This window comes from Hevea brasiliensis, chromosome 16 (assembly GCF_030052815.1).
Source record: "Hevea brasiliensis isolate MT/VB/25A 57/8 chromosome 16, ASM3005281v1, whole genome shotgun sequence".
In the NCBI taxonomy this organism is placed as follows: Eukaryota; Viridiplantae; Streptophyta; class Magnoliopsida; order Malpighiales; family Euphorbiaceae; genus Hevea; species Hevea brasiliensis.
The window spans coordinates 63,805,063-63,827,159 of NC_079508.1; the positions used below are offsets into that span (position 1 = coordinate 63,805,063).

At 30.2% G+C, this 22,097-nt stretch overlaps 1 protein-coding gene across 1 annotated transcript; it reads right to left on the reverse strand.

Annotated features, from left to right (window-relative positions):
- Nucleotides 1-10,986: 10,986 nt before the first annotated feature.
- Nucleotides 10,987-11,896, reverse strand: LOC110649580 (basic leucine zipper 43). Its single transcript, XM_021804199.2, has one exon. It carries the CDS (start codon nucleotides 11,786-11,788, stop codon nucleotides 11,201-11,203), a length of 588 nt encoding a protein of 195 aa, XP_021659891.1. The 5' UTR covers nucleotides 11,789-11,896; the 3' UTR covers nucleotides 10,987-11,200.
- Nucleotides 11,897-22,097: the final 10,201 nt, after the last annotated feature.

A 22,097-nucleotide genomic window follows, 5' to 3' on the forward strand; every position in this document is an offset into this window, starting at 1 on the left:
AGAAGAAGAAAGCAAAAGTGAGCAAGATGAGGGAGAAACCATACATCCCACAGAACCTTACAAACCCACCCTTCCCTACCCTCAAAGATTCATCAAGCACAAGCTAGACAAACAATTTGGCAAATTCCTTGAAGTGCTAAAGAAGTTGTATATCAATGTGCCATTCACTGAGGCACTATCCCAAATGCCGAGTTATGCCAAGTTTTTGAAGGAAATTCTTTCCAACAAGAGAAGGCTAGAAGATTATGACACCATTAACTTGGGAGAGCAATGCAGTGCTATAATTCAGAAAAAGTTACCTCCCAAACTCAAAGATCCGGGTGTGTTTTCCATTCCTTGTCATATTGGTGATAATTGTGTGGCAAATGCCTTATGTGACCTTGGAGCTAGCGTCAGCCTAATGCCTCTTTCAATATATGAGAAGTTGAATATGGGAGAATTGAAGCCCACAAACATGTATCTTTCATTAGCTGACCGTTCAATTAAGTATCCGGAAGGCATTCTTGAAAATGGGCCTATCAAGGTGGGGAAATTCTACATTCCGGTGGACTTTGTCATTTTGGATATGGAAGAAGACACAAAAGTTCCTATCTTATTGGGAAGACCCTTTTTGGCAACAGCTGGTGCATTAATTGATGTAAAGGGTGAGCAATTGACACTTAGAGTGGGAGATGATCAAATGATATTCAACATCAATCCAGCCATGAAAAGGAAACATGAAGAAGTTGAGTCTTGTTTGCGGGTAGACATTATTGATGAGATTGTTCAAGAGCATTTCAGAAAAAGCTACCCACAAGACCCACTTGAAAATTGCTTAGTCCATGGTGGGAGCATTGATGATGATAATCACAACATGGCTATTTTTGCGCAATACTTGGAAAGCTCTCCACCACATCCTGAAGCCACAATTTTTCAACTTGAAGGAGTACAAAATCTGGAGATCAAACCACCATCATTAAAGGTAGAGGATGCCCCAAAGGTAGATCTTAAACCTCTTCCTTCCAACCTCAGGTATGCTTTTCTTGGACCAAATGAAACATATCCTGTTATAATTAATGCATCATTGACTAATATTGAGATTGACAAATTGTTGAGAGTTTTGAGAGAATATAGAAGAGTTTTGGGTTATGCAATTGATGATATAAAGGAATTAGTCCAACGGTTTGTATGCATAGGATTTTCCTTGAGCCAAATAGTAAACCTTCCATTGAACACCAAAGAAGATTGAATCCTACAATGAAGGATGTTGTGAAAAGGAAATCCTAAAATTACTAGCTGCTGGAATTATTTACCTATTTACGACGGTGAGTGGGTTAGTCTGTGCATGTTGTACCAAAGAAAGGTGGGGTGAGTTGTTAAAAATGAAAATAATGAATTGATACCCACTAGAACTGTTACAGGTTGGAGAATGTGCATAGACTATAGGAAGTTGAACAATGCTACAAGAAAAGACCATTTTCCCCTTCCTTTTATGGATCAAATGTTAGAAAGATTAGCCAAGCATTCATTCTTTTGTTACTTAGATGGATATTCTGGTTTCTTTCAAATTCCAATACATCCTGATGACCAAGAAAAAACTACCTTTACCTGTCCCTATGGCACCTTTGCCTATCGAAGGATGCCATTCGGATTGTGTAATGCGCCTGGCACATTTCAAAGGTGCATGATGGCCATTTTCTCGGATTTTATTGAAGAAATTATGGAGGTCTTCATGGATGACTTTTCAGTATATGGCACTAATTTTGATTCATGCTTGACTAATTTGTCTAAAATTTTGCAGAGATATGCTGATAATGATCTGGTGTTGAATTGGGAGAAATGCCACTTTATGGTCCAAGAGGGAATCGTTTTAGGGCATTTAATCTCAAAAAGGGGAATTGAAGTGGATAGAGCTAAAATAGAAATTATTGAAAAAATGCCCCCTCCAACCACTGTCAAAGGAGTGCGGAGTTTTCTTGGACATGCCGGGTTTTACCGGCGATTTATTCAGGATTTTTCTAAACTTGCTAAACCCTTAACAAATCTTTTGAATCATGATGTTAAATTTGATTTTAATCAAGATTGTATGGTTTCTTTTTGCAGGTTGAAGACGGCCTTAACAACAGCTCCTATCATGCAACCCCCAGATTGGACTTTGCCATTCGAAATCATGTGTGATGCAAGTGAGTTTGCTGTTGGAGCTGTCCTTGGCCAGCGAAAAGATAGAAAACCTTATGCCATTTACTATGCAAGCCGAACCCTTGATGAAGCTCAAGTTAATTATGCCACAACTGAAAAGGAGTTCCTTGCGGTAGTATTTGCACTCAATAAATTCCGTTCTTATTTGGTCAACTCAAAGGTAATAGTTTTCACTGATCATGCAGCAATAAAATATTTAATGAGCAAGAAAGAAGCTAAATCTAGGTTGATTAGATGGATATTGTTACTTCAAGAATTTGATTTGGAAATAAGAGATAAAAAGGGTGTTGAGAATGTGGTGGCTGATCACCTTTCTAGGATAAAAACTGAAAATAAAGATGATGAAATTGTGCCAATTGATGAATTTTTCATGAATGGCGATTGTATGTGTTGAATTACGCACTTCCATGGTTTCTTGATATTGTGAATTTCTTATCTTGTGGTGTCTTGCCACTGATTTATCTTAGCGACAAAAGAAAAGATTCTTACATGATGTTAAATTTTATTCTTGGGAAGAACCTCTTTTGTTTAGGAGATGTAATGATGGAATAATTAGGAGATGTATACCAGAGGAAGAAATGCATGATGTTATTTACCATTGTCATTCCTCTGAATATGCTGGTCATTTTAGTGTCTCAAAAACTGTTGAAAAAGTCTTGACTTCAGGTTTCTATTGGCCTAATATGTTTAAACATGTGAGAGACTTTGTAAGCAAGTGTGATAGGTGCCAAAGGGTAGGCAACATTTCCAAAAGAGATGAGATGCCCCAACAATCCATATTAGAAGTTGAATTATTTGATGTGTGGGGAATTGATTTCATGGGGCCATTTCCATCTTCTTATGGGAATAAATATATCTTGGTAGGGGTAGACTATGTATCTAAATGGGTAGAAGCTATTGCTACACCTACCAATGATGCAAAAGTTGTGGTGAAATTTACAAAAATTTGTTTTGATCAGTTTGGTGCCCCACGTGCCATAATCGATGATGGTGGTAGCCATTTTGCAACCACCAATTTGAAAAATTGATGAGAAAATATGGGGTAAAGCATAGGATTGCCACACCATATCACCCTCAAACAAATGGCCAAGTAGAAATCACAAATAGAGAAATCAAGCAAATCTTGGAGAAAACTGTCAATAAGTCCAGAAAAGATTGGTCCCTTAAATTAGATGACACTCTTTGGGCATATAGAACAGCATTTAAAACCCCCATAGGAACTACACCTTATAGGTTAGTTTTTGGGAAATCATGCCATTTGCCCGTAGAATTAGAACACAAAGCTTATTGGGCCATTAGAGCAATCAATTTTGATTTACAAGCTGCTGGACACAGAAGACTTTTGCAACTTGATGAATTAGAAGAATTGAGACTTGATGCTTATGAAAATGCTAGGATCTATAAAGAAAGAACAAAAAAATGGCATGATAAGCATATCAAGAAAAAGGACTTTAAAGAAGGAGATTTGGTTCTCTTATTCAATTCAAGGTTGAAATTTTTTCCAGGAAAATTAAAATCAAGGTGGTCCGGCCCATTTAAAATTGTGAAAGTTTTCCCCCATGGTGCTGTTGAAATTTTTGGTGAAAAATCTGGTAATTTCAAGGTAAATGGGCAAAGGTTGAGGCACTATTCAGTTGGTGAGCCAATTGAGAAGATAGCAACTTGCTATCTTTCTCATTCTCCATGAAATTTTGAGTAAGTATGGTCAAGCTAAAGACCTAAACTTAGCATTTTTGTGCATAACTCCCAATCTTTCTTTCATTTGATTTAAGATTTTTTTTTTTATATACTCCTTATTCAGAGTTTAACATTGTTCTAATTTCCTTGTGCAGATGGGATACAATGCATTGCAAGCAAATGAGCATAAAAAAAAAAAAAGCCCACTACCCATAAAAAAAAAAAAAAAAAAAATTTAGTTGCTTAATTCATTAGTGTTTTTAACTTGTTTAGTTAATATTTTGCTTGTGTTGTTTTTTTTTAGTTCCTCATAAAATACATTTTTCTTTTATATCTCTAGTACATTGCTCACTTGCTTTTATGTGCTACTTCGGATTTACACTTGATGGTTACATTTTTGAGCTTAACTTCCTATTTCAACTTTTTGAGTTTAATTGATTTAATGGATTCCATTGCACTGTTTCTTTTGCAATGAGTGCAGCAGCTGTCCAAATTTTATCTAATTAAATTGGCTGCACTTCAATGAGGTAACAATTCTCATCTCAGCTTGTGTCACTTTCAACACAAGTTGTGCTATCGCTTATGCAACAGGGTAATAATTCTTTATGCACATATGAGCTACCCATTTCTTTATCCCATTTCTTTATGCACATAATTATCCCATTCCTTGCACTCTTTTAACATTGAGGACAATGTTCATTACAGTATGGGGAGAGGGTAAATTTTTTGCAAAAATTATTTTTCCTTTTCATTTGCATATAGTGACATACTCATTCATCACTTCATACTTGTACATATTCACATACATACACTTGCATATAGCTTCATATATACTTAGTTAAGCATACTTAGTTACATATAGGTTGACTATTCATTTACACTCATGCATTTCATTCATTCATTTAAAATTTTTGAATTTTTAAACCAGTCTTTGGATTCCATAAGCCACTTATTCAAGCAATCCAACTTGTCTTTAGATGGTTAGTGGAATGAAAGTTCCAGCTGGGTACAAAGTCTTAAGCATTATTCTTTCTCTTACTTAATAGCTGAAAATTAATACATTCATCTAGGTATGCAGATTCTGATTAGTTATTTTGAGTTTTGAGTGTCTGGATAAGCCTTTAAGAAAGAAAATGGTCATTGTCGTCTCACCATTCCTAGAACAAGCATCTTAGATCTTTCAAAGCGAAATTTTTAACTTGCATTTGATAAGAATATGATTTAGGCATTCCTTCATATTTTAAACCTCACATTTAGCCTTAACCTACCTTAATTTCATTTTAACCCTTGCAAACCCCCTTGAACCTTAAATCCCTAATTTCTTTGGAACCCAAATCATTTACCTAGCCATTAAACCTAAACACTACCACCTATTATGAGAATAGTATTGTAGCAATTAAGTGCATAAAAAAATATATAAAAAAAATTAAAAAAAAAAAAAACTTGGAGGATTGAAACATCTTGAAAAGTGCTAGAGTAATTGTGAAAAGTTGATAAAAAAAAAATAAATAAATAGTCACAAAAATATCCCAAAGGTAATTTTGGGTGTGACGTGAAATAGGGACACATACAAAATAAAAAAATATATTATAAAAGTAGTCCCTTTATTGTGTTAGCACTTAAGATTCATTGTGAATTTCTTTCCTCTTGATAAAAAAAAATTAGTATTATAAAAAATAAAAAAAATAAAAAAAAATATTTGAAAAAAAAAAAAAAAAAAAAAAAAAAGGATGCACTTTGAGTTTCATGATTAATATTATTCTCATATTTTGTTTACCTCATTCCCTTTCTTTGTTAACCACAATCTTACCCTATTAGACCCCATTACAACCCTTAAAAAGACCTAATGATTCTTTGAAAAATGCTTGTTACATTAGTAGAGTTAGATCTTTTATGCTTGCATATGGGTTTGGCAATATAATCTTCCATACATTACTCACCATCTATTTGAGACACATTGGCTATCTATTTCATTTAGGTTTGTTTTGGCACAATTGACTCTTGTAGTTGGTTGGTATTTGTTGCTTGGGTTGATTGGTTAATTCTTAGCTATTCTGTAATAGTTGAGAGTGCTTGCTTCATTCTTTGTGCTTTTGCTGGTGGGAATTTGGAATGTTGGTGGCTAGAGGTAAGTTGGTAGTTTGGATTAGTGAATTTTTGAGTTTTCAAAGACTGATTCTATTCCCTTCCAAATGAGTTTTAATGAAATTTTGCTTGAGGACAAGCAAGAGTTTGAGTATGGGGGAATTTGATGCATGCATTTTAGATCATCATTTAGGAGTAATTTTTGCACATAATTTACCCTTATTCATAGCTATTATTTTAGATATTAGTATATATTTAGTCAATTTTACAATTTTCACATTTCTTAGTTTAATTTTTGGAATTTATTTGTTTTGTAGGTTAAATCTGGATAAATTTTTTGTATTTTGATAATTTTAGCCATTTTTAGTAGATTAAAATCTAATTGCAAAAATTTTTAATTTGAAAAAAAAAAAAAAAAAAAAATTGGCGAGGCGACACAACTGCGGCTGGCAAGATTAGCTCATGTCGCGAGTTGTGTCGATCGTCGAATATTCACGCCGAGGCGACACAACCAGCGACACAAGCGGCTCGGCTTATGTCGTTTTCTTGGAAAATTTTTGACGTGGCATTTCCGTTACTCCAGCCTTTTTACCTCACTTTCTCTGGATCCTTCCCCCTTTTACCCATTCTAGAACAGTCCCCTTGCCTATATAAAGTGCCATTTATCACTTTCTTTTCATAGAGAGCAAGGGAGGCATTTTTAGGAAGATAGAAAGAGGGAAAGGGAGGAGCATCTTCTGCATCTTTTCCAGTTTGCAGATCACGTTTTTGCACTTTTGTGCGGCAGAATCTGCAAATTTCTTTGGGTTTTTCTACCCCTTTTAGCTTACATTTCCATTATTTTTTCATTTCTTCATTTGGGTTTGTCTTTAAACAATGATTTGTGAGTAGTTTATTGAGATTCTAGAGATGGGTTTGTAAATATTGATTTGTTTTGTGGTTTTGAACTGATTTAGCCATTTAAATGAAGATTGTTATATTTTGATTTATTGCTTGTGTGCTTATTTCCTTGCTTGATGAATGGGCCCTCATTGAGTTAAGTTTTAATCCTTAATAGATGGACTGAAAAGTGAATATTGGGAATAGATAATCTTGCAATAAACTTTATTTTCTTGGTGTTAGAAATAAGCTAAGAAGATTAAGGGGAACTTTCCAAAAATCAATTAGAGCATTAATTGGGTTTTTGTTAGATTTGAAATACCGTGAAAACAGGGTTTGATTTAATGAAAACCAATTTTGAGATGCTTGAAAAAGGTTTCAAAAATTTAAGAATTGATTTCCCTCAAAATTGCAATTCTCATGTGTTTGGCTAAATTAGGGAAAAATCACATGCAAACAATATTGAAAATCCAATCTCTAGAATCAATTTATTTTTCATTGAAATTAGATATAAATTCTCCAAACCTCAAAAATAGCAATTTCAATTTAAATCCAATTTAAATTTAATTCCAATTTAAATCCAATATCTAGAATTACTTTTTTTTTTTTTTTTTTAGATTTAATTCTTCTTAATTTCATAAATAGAAATTTCAAATTAATTTTTGGTAATCTAGTTTAATTAATTTTAGTTAATTGATTGATCTAGTTTTAATTCCTCAAATACTAATTTTAATTCCAAATTTCATTTTACATCTTTAATTTTTGTCTTAATTTTAATTTTTAGATTTTATTTTTAATATCTTTTAATTTTTGTCATTCTAATTAGCTTATACTTTTATTTCCAATTTAAGCACAATTCCCTGTGGGATCGATATCAATTTTTAAAACTATACTACTGTGACCCGTGCACTTGCGGACACACCGTATCACTACCTAATGGTCTAAGTCTTTTAACATGATCCAAACACTTCATAACACTTATTAAATTAAAAGAACACAGAAAAATAGATCAAATATTAATTAAAACCCAAGAAAATATAAGAACATGCATAAATATATAATTTTCAAATTCTGGCAGATTGATGGTAGCAAGAAATACGATTTTTTAAAATACTTAGACATGCCTAAAAATCATAAAAAAAAATTATAAAAGACAGCTTACATATCATATAAGATCATAAAATTTATAAATCAAACAAAACCCTAGCTGAATGGTCTACATAAATCATAATTTTTCTAAGTGACAGAATCGTACTACATTTTTGTAAAATTCATAACTCATTAACCACAATAGATATGAATACAAAATCAATTGGAAAAAGTTCATAAAATTCTGAAATTAATTTTAGACACTAGATTTACGTAAAAATATTAAGAAACAAGAGATATATGGGCTCCACAAGTCGGGTATCCTGCAAATCGGATTTTATAGGAACCCTAACTTCAAACAGCCATAACTTATAAAATGTTAAAGTTTTTTTAGTGATTCTTGAGCATAAAATTAATAGAATTTTGTGTAGAATATGAATATAATTTTTACAAATTTTTTACAGATTCAGAAAATAACGGAAAATAATAAAAATAAGAGAAATAAAAACTGAACATGTGCAGAGTTGTGTATCCTCTCAAATTAAACATGATTACATGTTCTGTATGAACATATAAAATAAATTAAAAATAAGGAACATAGAATTAAACATTACATGGTATAGATCTTGAAAAGAAAATAAAAGAACTAACATTTAAGAAATATCGCTAGAAAGAAAGAAGAACTAAAAGAATTTTAGCTATTCATCTCTTTAATTTTTTTTATTTTTTTATTTTTTGTCTTCTTCTCCCCCTCCCATTTTTTTTTTCTCCTCCTTTTTTTTCAGTGGGGTATTTATAGGGTTTTGGGAGAGAGGTGTGATAGTGTTTGGAGTCCTAACGTGATAAAGTTCAGATAATTTAAACAACTAAGATTGCAGAATTTGGGTGAGAGTGAAATATGAATGAGGTGTTTCAACCAATGGAAAGAGAAGGAAAAGGGAAGGCACCAATAGAAAGTGAGGAAGAGGTGTAGTAGGATAAGGTTTATATAACTTAAACAACTGAGATTGAGAAAATTGGGTGAAACTGGGATATGTGTTCCAACCAATAGGAAGAGAGGGAAAGGGGGTGGCACCAATAGTGAGTGAGGAAAAGAGTGGGGCCAATGGGGGAGAGAGAGTTTGTATAGGAAAGAGATAGAAAAAAAATATTTTCTTATTTTAATTTTCAAAAAATAAATTAAATGGGTCTTATTTAAAATTACTAACTAGGCTTTCTTAGGCCCATGGTGCCCAATTAAACTCAATTAGGTCTATTTAATAACTACCCATATTAAATTTAAACAAAACAAAATTTTATTTAAATTAAATTAATTTCCCAAAAAGCATATTATTTTTTTTTCAAGATCATGCAACGGAATTAATAATTCAATTCCATGCCTTTAATTATATCTTACAGTCATATAATTTTTCATCATCATCGGGGCCTTAATGCACATACTCATCACAAAATAAGGGTCTACAGTTTGTAAATAAGATAATTTTCAATTATTATATGCAATAATTTGTTGCTAATCAAGTAATAATCACCATGTTCTAGATTCAATAAAAACCATTAATTGAAAAAAGAGATTGCATATTTTTTTCCAGTTACAAGACAGCGGAAGCTACCTGAATTTTGGATTCCAAGATTTAAGTTTTCATTCAAGTTTGCAGCCTCAAACACGTTGAAGGAACTGGGACTGGAACTACCTTTCAGTGATTTGGCAGAATTCACAGAGACGGTTGATTCTCCAAAGTCACTTGTGTTATGAAAAATATTCCATGAGTCTGCATTGAAGTAAGATAATTAAGGAACAGAAGCACCAGCTAGTATTCAGGTGGCTGAAGTAAATGAAGAAAATTATTTTTATTTTCGATTTTCTATATGGATAATTTTTCATCCACTTTTCACTTAGATTTTCAAATTTGACGTGTTCATATTTTCTCGCATTTTTTGTATCCTGAGGAGCACAACCTGACTTTTATTTGTATTGAACTTTTTATGGAAGTGGAGATAACTGTGCATTAATTAAAAATTGTTTAATTAGGAGCCTTAATCTAGCGTCTGAGACGGAAGTTGCCTACTAAAGTTTTCCCACTTTTTGCCTGTGAAATATTTTACAGAAAATTTGCCTTGATAACGCATGCGCGCATGAATTGCACATTGTTTTTTTTTTATTTTTTTCTTTCCTTTTCATTTATAAAGTAGAAAGAAAAAAGGGTGAAAGCTAGAGGATTCATGAACATGGCAATGTTTATATTTTAATGTGTAATAACTGTGACAAAAATGGAGATATGAGTATGACTCTTTAAATTTCCAAAGGTCGGCTTTTAGCTCTAGCAACAGTGTGAAAATGGCATCAAACATAGATTTATTCACCTTTGGTCATGAGTTTGATTGAGAATTCAAGTGGTTGGAGCGACGGATTCTGCAACCTCAATCAGGAGGTTGATAACACTTAGATTTAAGATATTTGGAAGAATTTTTTGAGAAAGAATAAAATATAAGAAGGAAAATTTAAGGTTTTGATGAGTACCTATCCTGGAATATACATATTTTTTTCTGGGAAGAGGTATGTAGTTGTAGAAATTAAGACATGGGATCTACTGAACCCCATGCAAGTCAGAAAAAAGGATATACATGTTCTCAACAGAGCTTAGTCAGAGTAGCTCTTGAATATCTATATAGGAACAATAAATTGGATTTAGTACATAGCTTTTTTATATGTTTTTCGTAATATAATAATTTATATCAAGTACCAATGGCAAATTCTTGATTATATTTAGTTTATTGTGATTCAAGATATAAATTGATATGGTGGAACAAATTTATTTTACATCTTAGTTTCACATTTTTGTATTTTGAGTCTGAGTCTATGTAATTAAAATCCAAGAGCCAACATTATCCATCACCTCTTTCTTCTGTGTCATGTCCAAGTCGACCTTCCACACCCACCCAACTGCGTTTATTTCTTTATTTGTCTTTCTATTCAGTGATACCCGATGGAAATAATTTCCTTTAATATGTAAATGGTTAGAAATTTGCTTCAATATGCTGCTTTCATGAAGCTTCCTGTGTCTCTTTTTCAGGTCCAAATTTTAAGCAATTGCTAATTAATATATAGCATCTAAATATCAATATGTGACATAATAATTGAGCAGTGATTTAAATAATATGCTCAAAACAGGTTATTCCGCTCTTGCCCAAATCTCGGACCCTAAAACTCAGGCTAGGAGCCTAGCACAGATCGACTTCCACACAAACAGAAACAAAATAGGAAAAAGGTTAAAAGTGAAGTGTTGCCTCCAACTTAGCCTAGCAAATCTGTAGAACTAGTGATAGACTGGTTTGAGGACTCGGCTCTGAGATAAGCTGTATTACAGGGGATGTCTTCCAGGTCCCTCAAAGTAGCATAAGGGCTATTCAATTGCATGTCACTAAGCATTTGCTGTAGTTCTGAGGCTTCTTCTTTGAGTTTAGCGTTTTCTTGAAGAACCCTGTCATGACACTCTGAGACATGGTTCAGCTTATCTATGAGCTGGTGATTCTCATTTCGGAGCCAAACCACTTGTGACCAGAGTTCATCTAGGTGTTTCTGCTTCCGCATGCGTGACCGGCGAGCGGATTCTCTATTAGATATCATCCTTCTTTGTTTTCTCTCGTTGATAAGGGAGAGCTGTTGCTCATCTGCTTCATCAGAAGTTGAGTTGTTGCTTAGGCTTGATGATTGTAGACTGAATTCTTGAACCTGAGGAAAAATCTGGAAATTTTGCGGATTGGTGAATCTGTTAAATTGAAATGTGGGCGAGTTATTCTGAGTCATGCTAAAATAAGCTGAATATGGGGATGTGTTTGAGGGAACTAGATAATGGAGTCCTGTAACCTCACTAGGCTGCATGGCTTGAATCTGGGTGGAAATCTTCAGGAATCAAGCCTTAGGAGGAGAAGGTGAAGTAGATTATTTTGATGATGTTGGATTGAAGGGGGTTGGAATCCTGAAGAGAGATGGCCATTATATATAGAGTGGGAAAAGGTTGAGATGACCCCACAGTTGGCAATTTGGAGAAAGAGTAGGAGAACTCCTTAAAGAATAGACCACTAGAATATCATGCAGATCATGAAGCGCTCATACATGTATGCATATGAACAAGCAATTGTATCATTTATTAAAGAATATTTTCTTGCCTCTTTGGATAATGTTATGGATATATGGATGTATATGTACATGATCACATGCCCTCATTGTTAAGTGTTGCAATCAATGTTGTGGATAATCGTCTTGAGATCAAATTATGCTTACATCAGGGAGAAAGAGTGAGTTCATATTGTGGGGAGTATAATTATTTTAATAAAGAAATGTGGAAGCTAAAGAAAAGCAAATGAGTCAAATAGGGCACAAGAAGTCAAATCTTTTAAAGTGGAGGTGCATTATTGCAAGCTGGCCAGGTTTATTTAGGATAGTTTTAACCTTAAATGCCCATAAACAAATAGGCTCTTGTGATGTAAGGAATTGGAAGAGATGGATGGAAAGGAAACCCTTTTTCTACAACCATATTTAGGGAGGATTAGTAATAATCACATACTCTCGTCTGAAATTCTCAAGCGTAATGTTAAGTTTTTCCTAGTATTAAATTAATAAAAATTTAACTTAATAAAAAAAAACTCAAATAATAATGATAAATAGACTTGTAGATGCATTGCTATATTCATGTAAACATAAATGCCAGCTCTAATCTATTGGTCATCAGTGGTTTAGATATGAGAACACTACAAGAAAAGGTTAGGCAAATATTAAGCGATAGAAATCAGTGGTCCTATGCTAATTGGAAGGGTCCAATAGTTTTCTATTGCTACATATCTATCAAATATAATTTATTTTAGTACGACAAATGCTGACATAGAAGGAGGATAAAGTTGAGTTGAGAGCTTTCATAGTGGGAAAAAAGAGTGATGAACGAATTGATTCTATTGGAGGAAGAAAATGGCTACATGGCTTAGCTCAATTCATGATTCTTACAACATAGAAAAATTCCTGTGAAATCTGTTTTAAATCACAAGTAATATAAAGAAGTAAAGAACTGTATGACAGTGATTTTCTCTTCCTCCTTGGAATCTAAACGTTTCCCCTAAATATTCACAAGATCTAGCATTTGTTAATTTGTTCAAAAGATGCAAAGGTTACACTAGAAAAGGGCACATACGATTAATCTGTGTAGTGGGTTACTTTCATTCACTTTGTTACAGCAATGCCCACCCAAGACCACCCTGCAGTCACATTTCAAGAATGCCAAAACACAAGGTACCCAAGTCAAATTGTGCAGGCTAAGGCTATATTTCAGATTAGCTTTGATCTTAGCTGCACAGGTTAGCTACTCAGGCGGAGTGGAATAATCTTATTTATTTATGGTGGTAGTGGGGATGGAAAGAGGAGATGTATGGATGTACTTTGAAAGGCTAGTCCTCCACTAAATGGAAAGCTCTCTAGGACATCAAGGACCAAAAATCATACCAAGGCAGGCAATTGCTGCTCTCTTTCTTCACTCAAGGTTGGGGCAGGTTGAGTGGACCAAATAGTGAACAATATCATTGGACAGATTTAGACTAGTCTTTCTTTTCTTGTCTACCTCGTTGAATACTTGTGTATTATTTTCATCTTCCTTGAAGATTTTATTTTTACCTAGTGAAAATATATTCAGGGCGTATAAAGTGGATGAACTTGTTGAAGACTGACACTATATATTCATATATCTTTTTGTCAATTGTACTTGTAGTGTACATTATATGGAGAGTAGATAGAATAATGTAAATAGACATTGTTTCACAATTTGGGCATATGAACCTTAATTTGACAACATCTTTCACTGTTAACTTGGCAACTATCATCCTAGTCCATAGGCAGATTTATCTCATTTTGGTTGGCAGGTGGTGAGTTGCCTTAGGGGTGACAATCGATCCATACCAACGTAAATTTTAACTTTCCTATTACCAATAAAAACTCATTTCTCTCTTCATTTATTCCCAAAATACCCTTCCATATAGGCCCATTAATTAATAATGTCAAAGTTGAAAACAAAAAGAAGGAAAGGATAATTTGGGAATTTAAAAAAATACACTCAATTGCGAACATACTCCTAGAGTAGAGGTTTAGGTCATGCACGGAAGGGTACTTGATTTGACGGCCTTTATCTTTTTATGGTAGCAAAGCGATCAATGAAAACAACAGAACAAAGTGAGCAACCAAACATGGCACGACACGTTCACTCTAATAATCTTTATAGCTATTCTCAGGGGGGCGAAAAACGCGCACCATAGGCGTACGCAAGGAGAGGGCCCGTGCTAACAAAAGCGTGCGTGGGTGCGCTTGGTGCACAACCCCAGCAGTGCACCCTATTCCTAGGCTTTCAAAATTAAAGCCTATGCCCAATTGGCCATGGGTCTCTATCAATCGACATATCAATTTTGGAGGGCTATATTGTTGTCCTGTTTGGAGGAAGGCTTTTATATTTTCATGAGGTTCCCTTCACTACTCATTAAAGGCAGGTTGGATTGGGTGGCTTTGAAAGATTGAGTTGGGTGGCTTTGAAAGATTGAGGTGCCTTTCCTGTCACTTGCACATATATATCTTTTGCAGCCCATTTTGGTAACCTAAGACAATTTTTGTTGGATGGTGATGCTATGAAAGTTTTGGTATCCATTTGTCACAATCTCTCTTTCAGTGTTTTTCCAAACGAACGTTTTTTTTTTTTTTTTTTTTATCTAACTCAGTCAAAACTTTTGTAATTCCATTTAGTATTTTAAAATTAGAGAGTAACTCTAATGTAACAGTGAAATTATTTATGTATAACTTAAAAATTACAGATACAAATCATAGAAATAACCTCCCTCTATACTTGTGAAACAATTGCTCAAAAGCAAAGCAACTTAATAACTGTTTATTGAATTTGTAGAGTCAAAATTTAAAAAAAAAAATTATTTTAAATGTTATTGAAAAAAATAATTTATAAAAATTTATTTTATTATTTTAATATTTTTATTATTAAAATTTATTAAATTTAATTTTAAATTATTTTTTAATATTTAAAAAAAAATTTTAACAGTAATGTCAACCAAATCCCGAGTGGATGTACACCTGTGAGAAATGTAGGGTAAAAGCATGGAAATTGAGTACAGCTTGAACTGCTGCTAGTGAAATTCCTTTGAAAAGTATTTGATAGATAAGGATAAACCCATCATCTGTTGACGCCTCCTCCATCATTTTCTCCATTTTTAAGCACTTATTATAAAAATTCATAAGTTAACAACGATCCATTCAATAAGATTGTGATCATTTCACCTTTTTTATGCACTTTTATTTATGCATTAAAAATTGGGCTTGTGAGTAATAAAAAATATTTATTTAATCCAACAATACGATTTGTCACCTCTTACGTAAATTAATTAATAAAAAATATATTTTTTTTAAATTTTATTGTTTAAATTTATCATTCTATCCTTTTATTAACATATTATTATTTATTTTCTAGATAAATTAATTTTTTTATATTTTAATTACATAAAAAAGAGAGGAAATATTTTTTTATTTTTTTAGTGTCTTTATTGTGTGACTACTTTTTTAAAATAATATTTTTTTAATAAAATAGTAAGAAGCATGCATGAAGGCTTTAAAGAGTGATAATGTCATCCCCTTAATTAAATGTTTTTTTGGTGCATTTTTGAGTAAGAATAACTCGGAAACACAGCCATTAATTGATGCTTACGTACTTGTAATTAATACTAATAAGGTCTTAATCATCCACTGCCAAATGTGGATAATAAAGGAGGTTTTATGCTAATTTAAGCTTAATTAAATAGGTAGTGCTTCTATTATTATTGTTATTTCATCATCAACATTGTCAGCTACCATTTTTGTGCGTTGCTGCTGTAATGTGGAGTGTGTTAGATTATCAAACTAAATATTTTCAAGTTCTTTCTTTTTTTTTTTAATATTATTATAATTAGATATTCTCACTTATTCTTTTAATTTTTTTATTAAAAATAAAATACACGATACATGGAGTTAGTAATAGAAATGTACCACCGTTAAAATCATGATAACTTTAATAAAATTTTTATTATCGTATAACTCACACTCAGATACATTTCATAATCGATATAAAATTTCGAAGAATTACAATTATTCTCTAAATTTATTGACATTGATATAAAGTAAAAATAATATAAACTTTAAAAGAGCAAGCTCACTGCTAGAAAATATTACTTTTAGCAACAATTAATATAATTGTCGCTAATTTATATGATTTTCAATTTAATGTTCATTGTCTTGCCACTAAAATAATCTAGCTACGAGACTTTTTGCAACTAAATAATTATGTTACTGACATCTCATATCAACATTAGCTACGAATTAAGCTGTTGCTAAAAATATCGTCACTAAAAGATTTTAGTATTTAATTAATGATTGATCAACGAAGGATTTGTTATGAATTAACTACATATCTACTCATTCAACTGAAAATGTTTTTTTAAGAAAGTATTTTATATTTTTTGATTGCAACTTTAAATTAATAATATGTCTGATGTCATGCGCATAAAAATATTTTTATATTTTAATAAAATTATTAAAATTTATAAAATAAAAAATAATTTTTTATTTTTATTTATCTTTTAAAAAAAGAAAGTTATTTCTTAAAAATAATTTAGTTTTCTCTTTAATCAAAAAAGTTTTTTTTTGTTAATATATTTTTCTAAATGTCCTAAACGTTAGAAAATGTATAAAATATTTTTCGTAAAATAAATAGAGTCCAAATATTATAATGAAAAAATATATATATTGAAAAAACATAGATAACTATTAAGTTAATTCAATTAATTATAACTTTAAAGTAATGAATTAAATACTAAAAAAAATTTTATTCCTATTGATTAGTCGACTTGGCAGGGTCATACTGAGTCATTAAATTACCTCATTGTCTAGTCAAATTATAAATTAAATTGGTTTAAAATTTGATTCAGTAAATTATTAGTTCGAACTACTAACTAATTGGATCAAATGGATCGCATTGAATTACTGTGTTATTTAATCAAAATATAAATCTAAATCATTCGTCAATTCAATTAAAAATCTGAATAAACTTAAAAAAAATAATAAAATTAATATTTACATCTCAATAATACCTATTTTATCGTAAAAATTTGTACTCATGTGAAATTATAAAATACATGGTTGTAATTCCTTCGCATAAAAAACAAACGTTAAATTGTGAATATATAATTATTTTTCTGTTGTAAAATAGAATATTAAATTGTTAAATTATTAGTTGAATAATTATTGGTCAAAAGCAGGGCTGTGCACTATTCTTGGGGAACCGAACCGAACCGAAGAATCATACCAAATATACAGGAACCGTACTGAACCGAATTCATTTTGATACTTTGGTTTCGTTCTGGTTATTCACTAAGAACCGAACCAGAACAGTACTAAAACTGAACCAAAACCGTACCGAATCAGAACTAAACCGAGAACCAAATTTATATATATGTTTTTTCTATATTTTTTTTAATGTATTTTATACTTTCAATATAATTATATATACTTATGTATATATATATATAATTATGAACTAAATATAACTTAATATTACATTTAATTTTGCTATATTTTCTTAATAATTTTAGTTATAAATATATTAAATTACCTCATAATTATTAATTATAAATATAATATTATCTTATATTAATATATATATATATATATATATATTAATTATTAATTATATTTATATCTTATGGTTAAATATTATATGATTAATAAATAGTTAAATGTATATTATATGATACACTATTATATTATATAATATATTTAATCATAAGTTATATATGCACCTTATAATTAACGATTATATAATTTAGATATAGCTAAAAGATATATTATATGATATATTATGTATTAATAACTCAATTCAAAACTTAAATGCTAATTCAAGTATGACTTTTTAATGAAATAATTACATAAAATTATTTTAAGAACCGAGAACCAAACAGGAATCGTACCGAACCGAACCGGAACAGAACAATTGAAAACTGTATCGAACTGAAACCGAAACTGTATCGAAATTTCGAAACTCCAATTCGGTTTCAGTTTCTAGACAAATCCCAAGCTAAACTGTAACCTAACACCTCTAGTCAAGAGGACTGGTATTGAGTTTTTAATAAAAATAATATTAGTAAATAAAATGAATCTTGCTTTTCTTTTATTTAAGCAGAGAAAATAAAACTTATCGTGGAATTTCTTAGGAATGATAATGGGTTAAGTATATTCGAATATTTGATTTGATTAAATATTATTATGATGATGTTAAATAATATATAATTAAATTTTGTGACGAGTTTGGGTTAAGAAAATAATATAGTGTCTAATTTAGATTTTATATGTTGACTACTCATCATTTGAGTTCGTAAATATAAAATATATATTTTTGTAATAAAATTTATAAATTTTAGTATATTATATTTTAGATGAATAAAATTAAATATTCCATATAATTATAAAACTTTAAATATAAAATAAAAATAAAAAATATTTTTATATAAATTATTAATTAAAATATATAAAACTAAATAAATTCAAGTATTATTTAAGTAATAACAACATAAAATAGATTTTAACTAAATGCAAATATTGAAAATATTAATAAAATTAAATTGATTTTCATGAATACTTGATTTATTATAATTCATACTTTCTGAATTTTTATTTAGTATAATCATTGCGCATATAATGATTTAATTATAATCATTAATCATGGTGAGACTTATTACGATTAATAATTATCATAAAATTATTATATATATATATATATATATATATATATATATATATATATATAATTGCATAATTTTTCATACTATCTTTCTATTTGAGATAGTCTAAGTTATTCAAGTTCCAAATAATGGGGTGCCACCTTAGCTTATTTTGGTCCATAATTTGTGGGATGAAAAATCTGCAAAATATCGAAAGCAATGATGAATATGACCAAAGATGTGGTATGGTTTGCTGTGATATGTACCCTTTTGTATAGACAACATTCTACCACTTGTTTCTTGTCTATGTTTTACTGTCCTATGTATTGTGCTCAAGGTTTTCTTCTTTCTATTCATACGCCCTATCCTCATCCATCCATTTCTAACCTGCCAATCAATTACTAGAACCTCAACCACCGTCTTTGTAATTAGAAAAATTAAAAAAAAAAAAAAAAATCATCCGGGAACAGAGGTGAATGATGATTGATATGATAGGGCATTTGATTTGGAGAAGAAGGAATCAAGATTTGTGCTAATCAAATTCATAGGGGGAGGGAGGGGTAGCCGCAAATTGATTCAATTGGATAACTTTCACAGAAAATTAATGTCCACTTTCCTAATGGTTGGAATCAACTCTAGCCCACATGATTTCATGGCTTTGCCTATAACAAGGATCTCTGTTGTTTCATATCACACAACTCACTTTTCTTTACCCTTTATTATTATTATTATTCTTCAATCCAAAATTTAAAGAATAAAATTTAAGAAATTTTGTAATTTTTTCTAAAAAAAAAAAAACTTTAATTATCATATATAATTATTCTTTTATTTTTTATAAATAAAATACACGCACATACAAATTAATGATAAAAATAAATAGCTATTAAAATCATAATAATTACCTTAATTCTAATGAAAAATTAACTATTAATTACAACATTTAAGATACTAAAATAGAAAATAACTTAAAGGTAAACAAATGAAAATCTTCCTTTTCAACATTTACTATGATTAATTTAAAGAGATAGCAAGGCATGCTTTAGGGGATAAAAATTGGGATGGGTTAGACAAGGGCAGGTGGGTGGGGTGGATTGAGACCTACAAGTTGTGGCCAAAAATAACAAAAGAATCATGTAAAATTTTTATCCAAAACAAAGGAGAGAAGGCATCACCACCACTTTAACATTCTTCATTTTCAATCCTAAAATGATTGAAGTAATAATTCAGTCCCCATCCCATTACATTATATTATAAATTATTTTTTTTTTTTAGATTAGAGGGATTTTTTTTTTTGAGTGCTTTGATTGATTGCTTTTGTGGACACCATGACACCCATAAGCTTCCCATTTGTGAATTTGACAAGTTTGTTTGTTTGCTTGCAATTTTTTTTTTTTTTGACATAACCTCTTATCAAGAAGATAATTATCACCAATATGGGCACAAAATTTTATTTATTTATTTATTTCAATCAATTTGTTGCAATTAATTATATTGATATATTTTGTTTTTTTTTTTTCATATATTTTAACCATAATTTATCTCGTCTTTCTTTTGTTATTTTTCCCCCAAATGCACGTTGCTTCGGTGGTATTATGAATCTACCTATGTTTAGTGATTTATGGGAGAGTAAGAAATTATAAATTTAATAATCTCTAGCTCTATTCACAGTGAAATAATTTCTTACAAATTAATACTATTAAATTTAAACCTCAATTAATAACATATATGATTCATGTATTTTCTTATCGAATTAGCATTTGGGGATTTCATCCCTTTCATAAGATCATATGATTTTCCATAGAGGAAAAAAAAAGATACCCTTTAATTCTTTATTTTTTATTTAATAATTTGAAAAGATTAATTTGAAAGCGATTTCATAATAATTCCATTAACTCACACAACAAATTACTACACTTCCAAAAAAAAAAAAACATTTCGTGTGTTAATCGAAAAGTAATTTAAAGGTTATTCAGCTTAATTTATAAAAAAAAACTAACTTGTAAGTACATATACTTATTGATACTACTCACCCAAAAAATCGAAGTCAAATAATCAAAGTCATGTCGAGCATGAAAAGTCAAAGACAGAAATACTTCCAACGTAATGAAAAAGAAAGTTGAACGAAAATGTTGATAAAAAAAACCGAGCAAAAACAAAGATCGAACAAAAAGCTTTGTTCGCCCAACGTGGCAAACAGAAGCCATGCTGAACAAAAAGTTGCAGTAATTGCTAGAGACTGAATTTCACAAATTGAGCAATAATCACACATGCAATCTAGTAAAGAGTGAATTTTATAGAAATTACCTTTGAGGTTTAGCCAAAATTACTACCATAAACAAAGCAACAATTATTTTCTAAAAAGACCTATAAATACCATACAAAAGAGGAAAAACAAGTACACTTACTATCTCTATAATTCTCTGTTACTAAATAATTTTTTAATTTCTCTATGAAGAATTAAAACCTCTAACTTGAGTGACGGAGTGGCTTACCAAAAGGCTATCCACCTCATCATTCTTTCTTATTGTAGATCTACGTGTTATCAAGGTCAATACCACAAAGATAAACGATAGCGTAACTTATAAGTTAATTTAAACTTATAAACATTTAAAATTTTAAGCATTATGTGTTTGGTTAAAATACTTATAAATGATTGATAAGCAATTAACACATTTATTTAAAAAACACATATAAGTACATTTATTATTAAAATGACTAAAAATGTATTAAATTATTTTCAAATAATTTAATTATATTATAAATAAATTATATTAACTCAATATTTTATTGTAATATTATTAAATTATATTTCAATCATATTATAATATAGTTTAATTCTAAATTAAATAAACAAATATCTATAGAGAGATATTTTTATTAAAATTAATAAAAAATAATTTTGAAATTTATTAAAATTAATGCAAATAATTTATTTAAATTATTATAGGAAAATAACATGAATATGGGAATAAACCAATAAAAACATATAGTGGAATTGTAAAATTAAATGAGAGTATATAGTAAAATACTGATCAAGTTAGCTTACAAACAATAAACTTATAAGCACAAAAATGAAAAACTACAATCCACAACTTTTTTTTTTTCCCTTATAAGCAAAGCTTATATGCTATAAAAAATCTATTAAACAGGCAAGTTAACTTAAATCATAGCCTATAAGTTGTTTTGACTGGCTTGTAAATTAAGACAAATACTATATCAACTTATAAACTAAACAAATTAACTTGTAAGCTCTAAAACAAAATGACTTAATTGTTTACAACAATTTTAAGGCAAAAAAAAATAAGAAAAGGGAACCAGCTTTTTATTTTAGTACTTATAAATCATGTATTTATAAACTAGTTTAACAAAGTATTTTTATAATATTATCTTCATTTAACTTTTAAAAT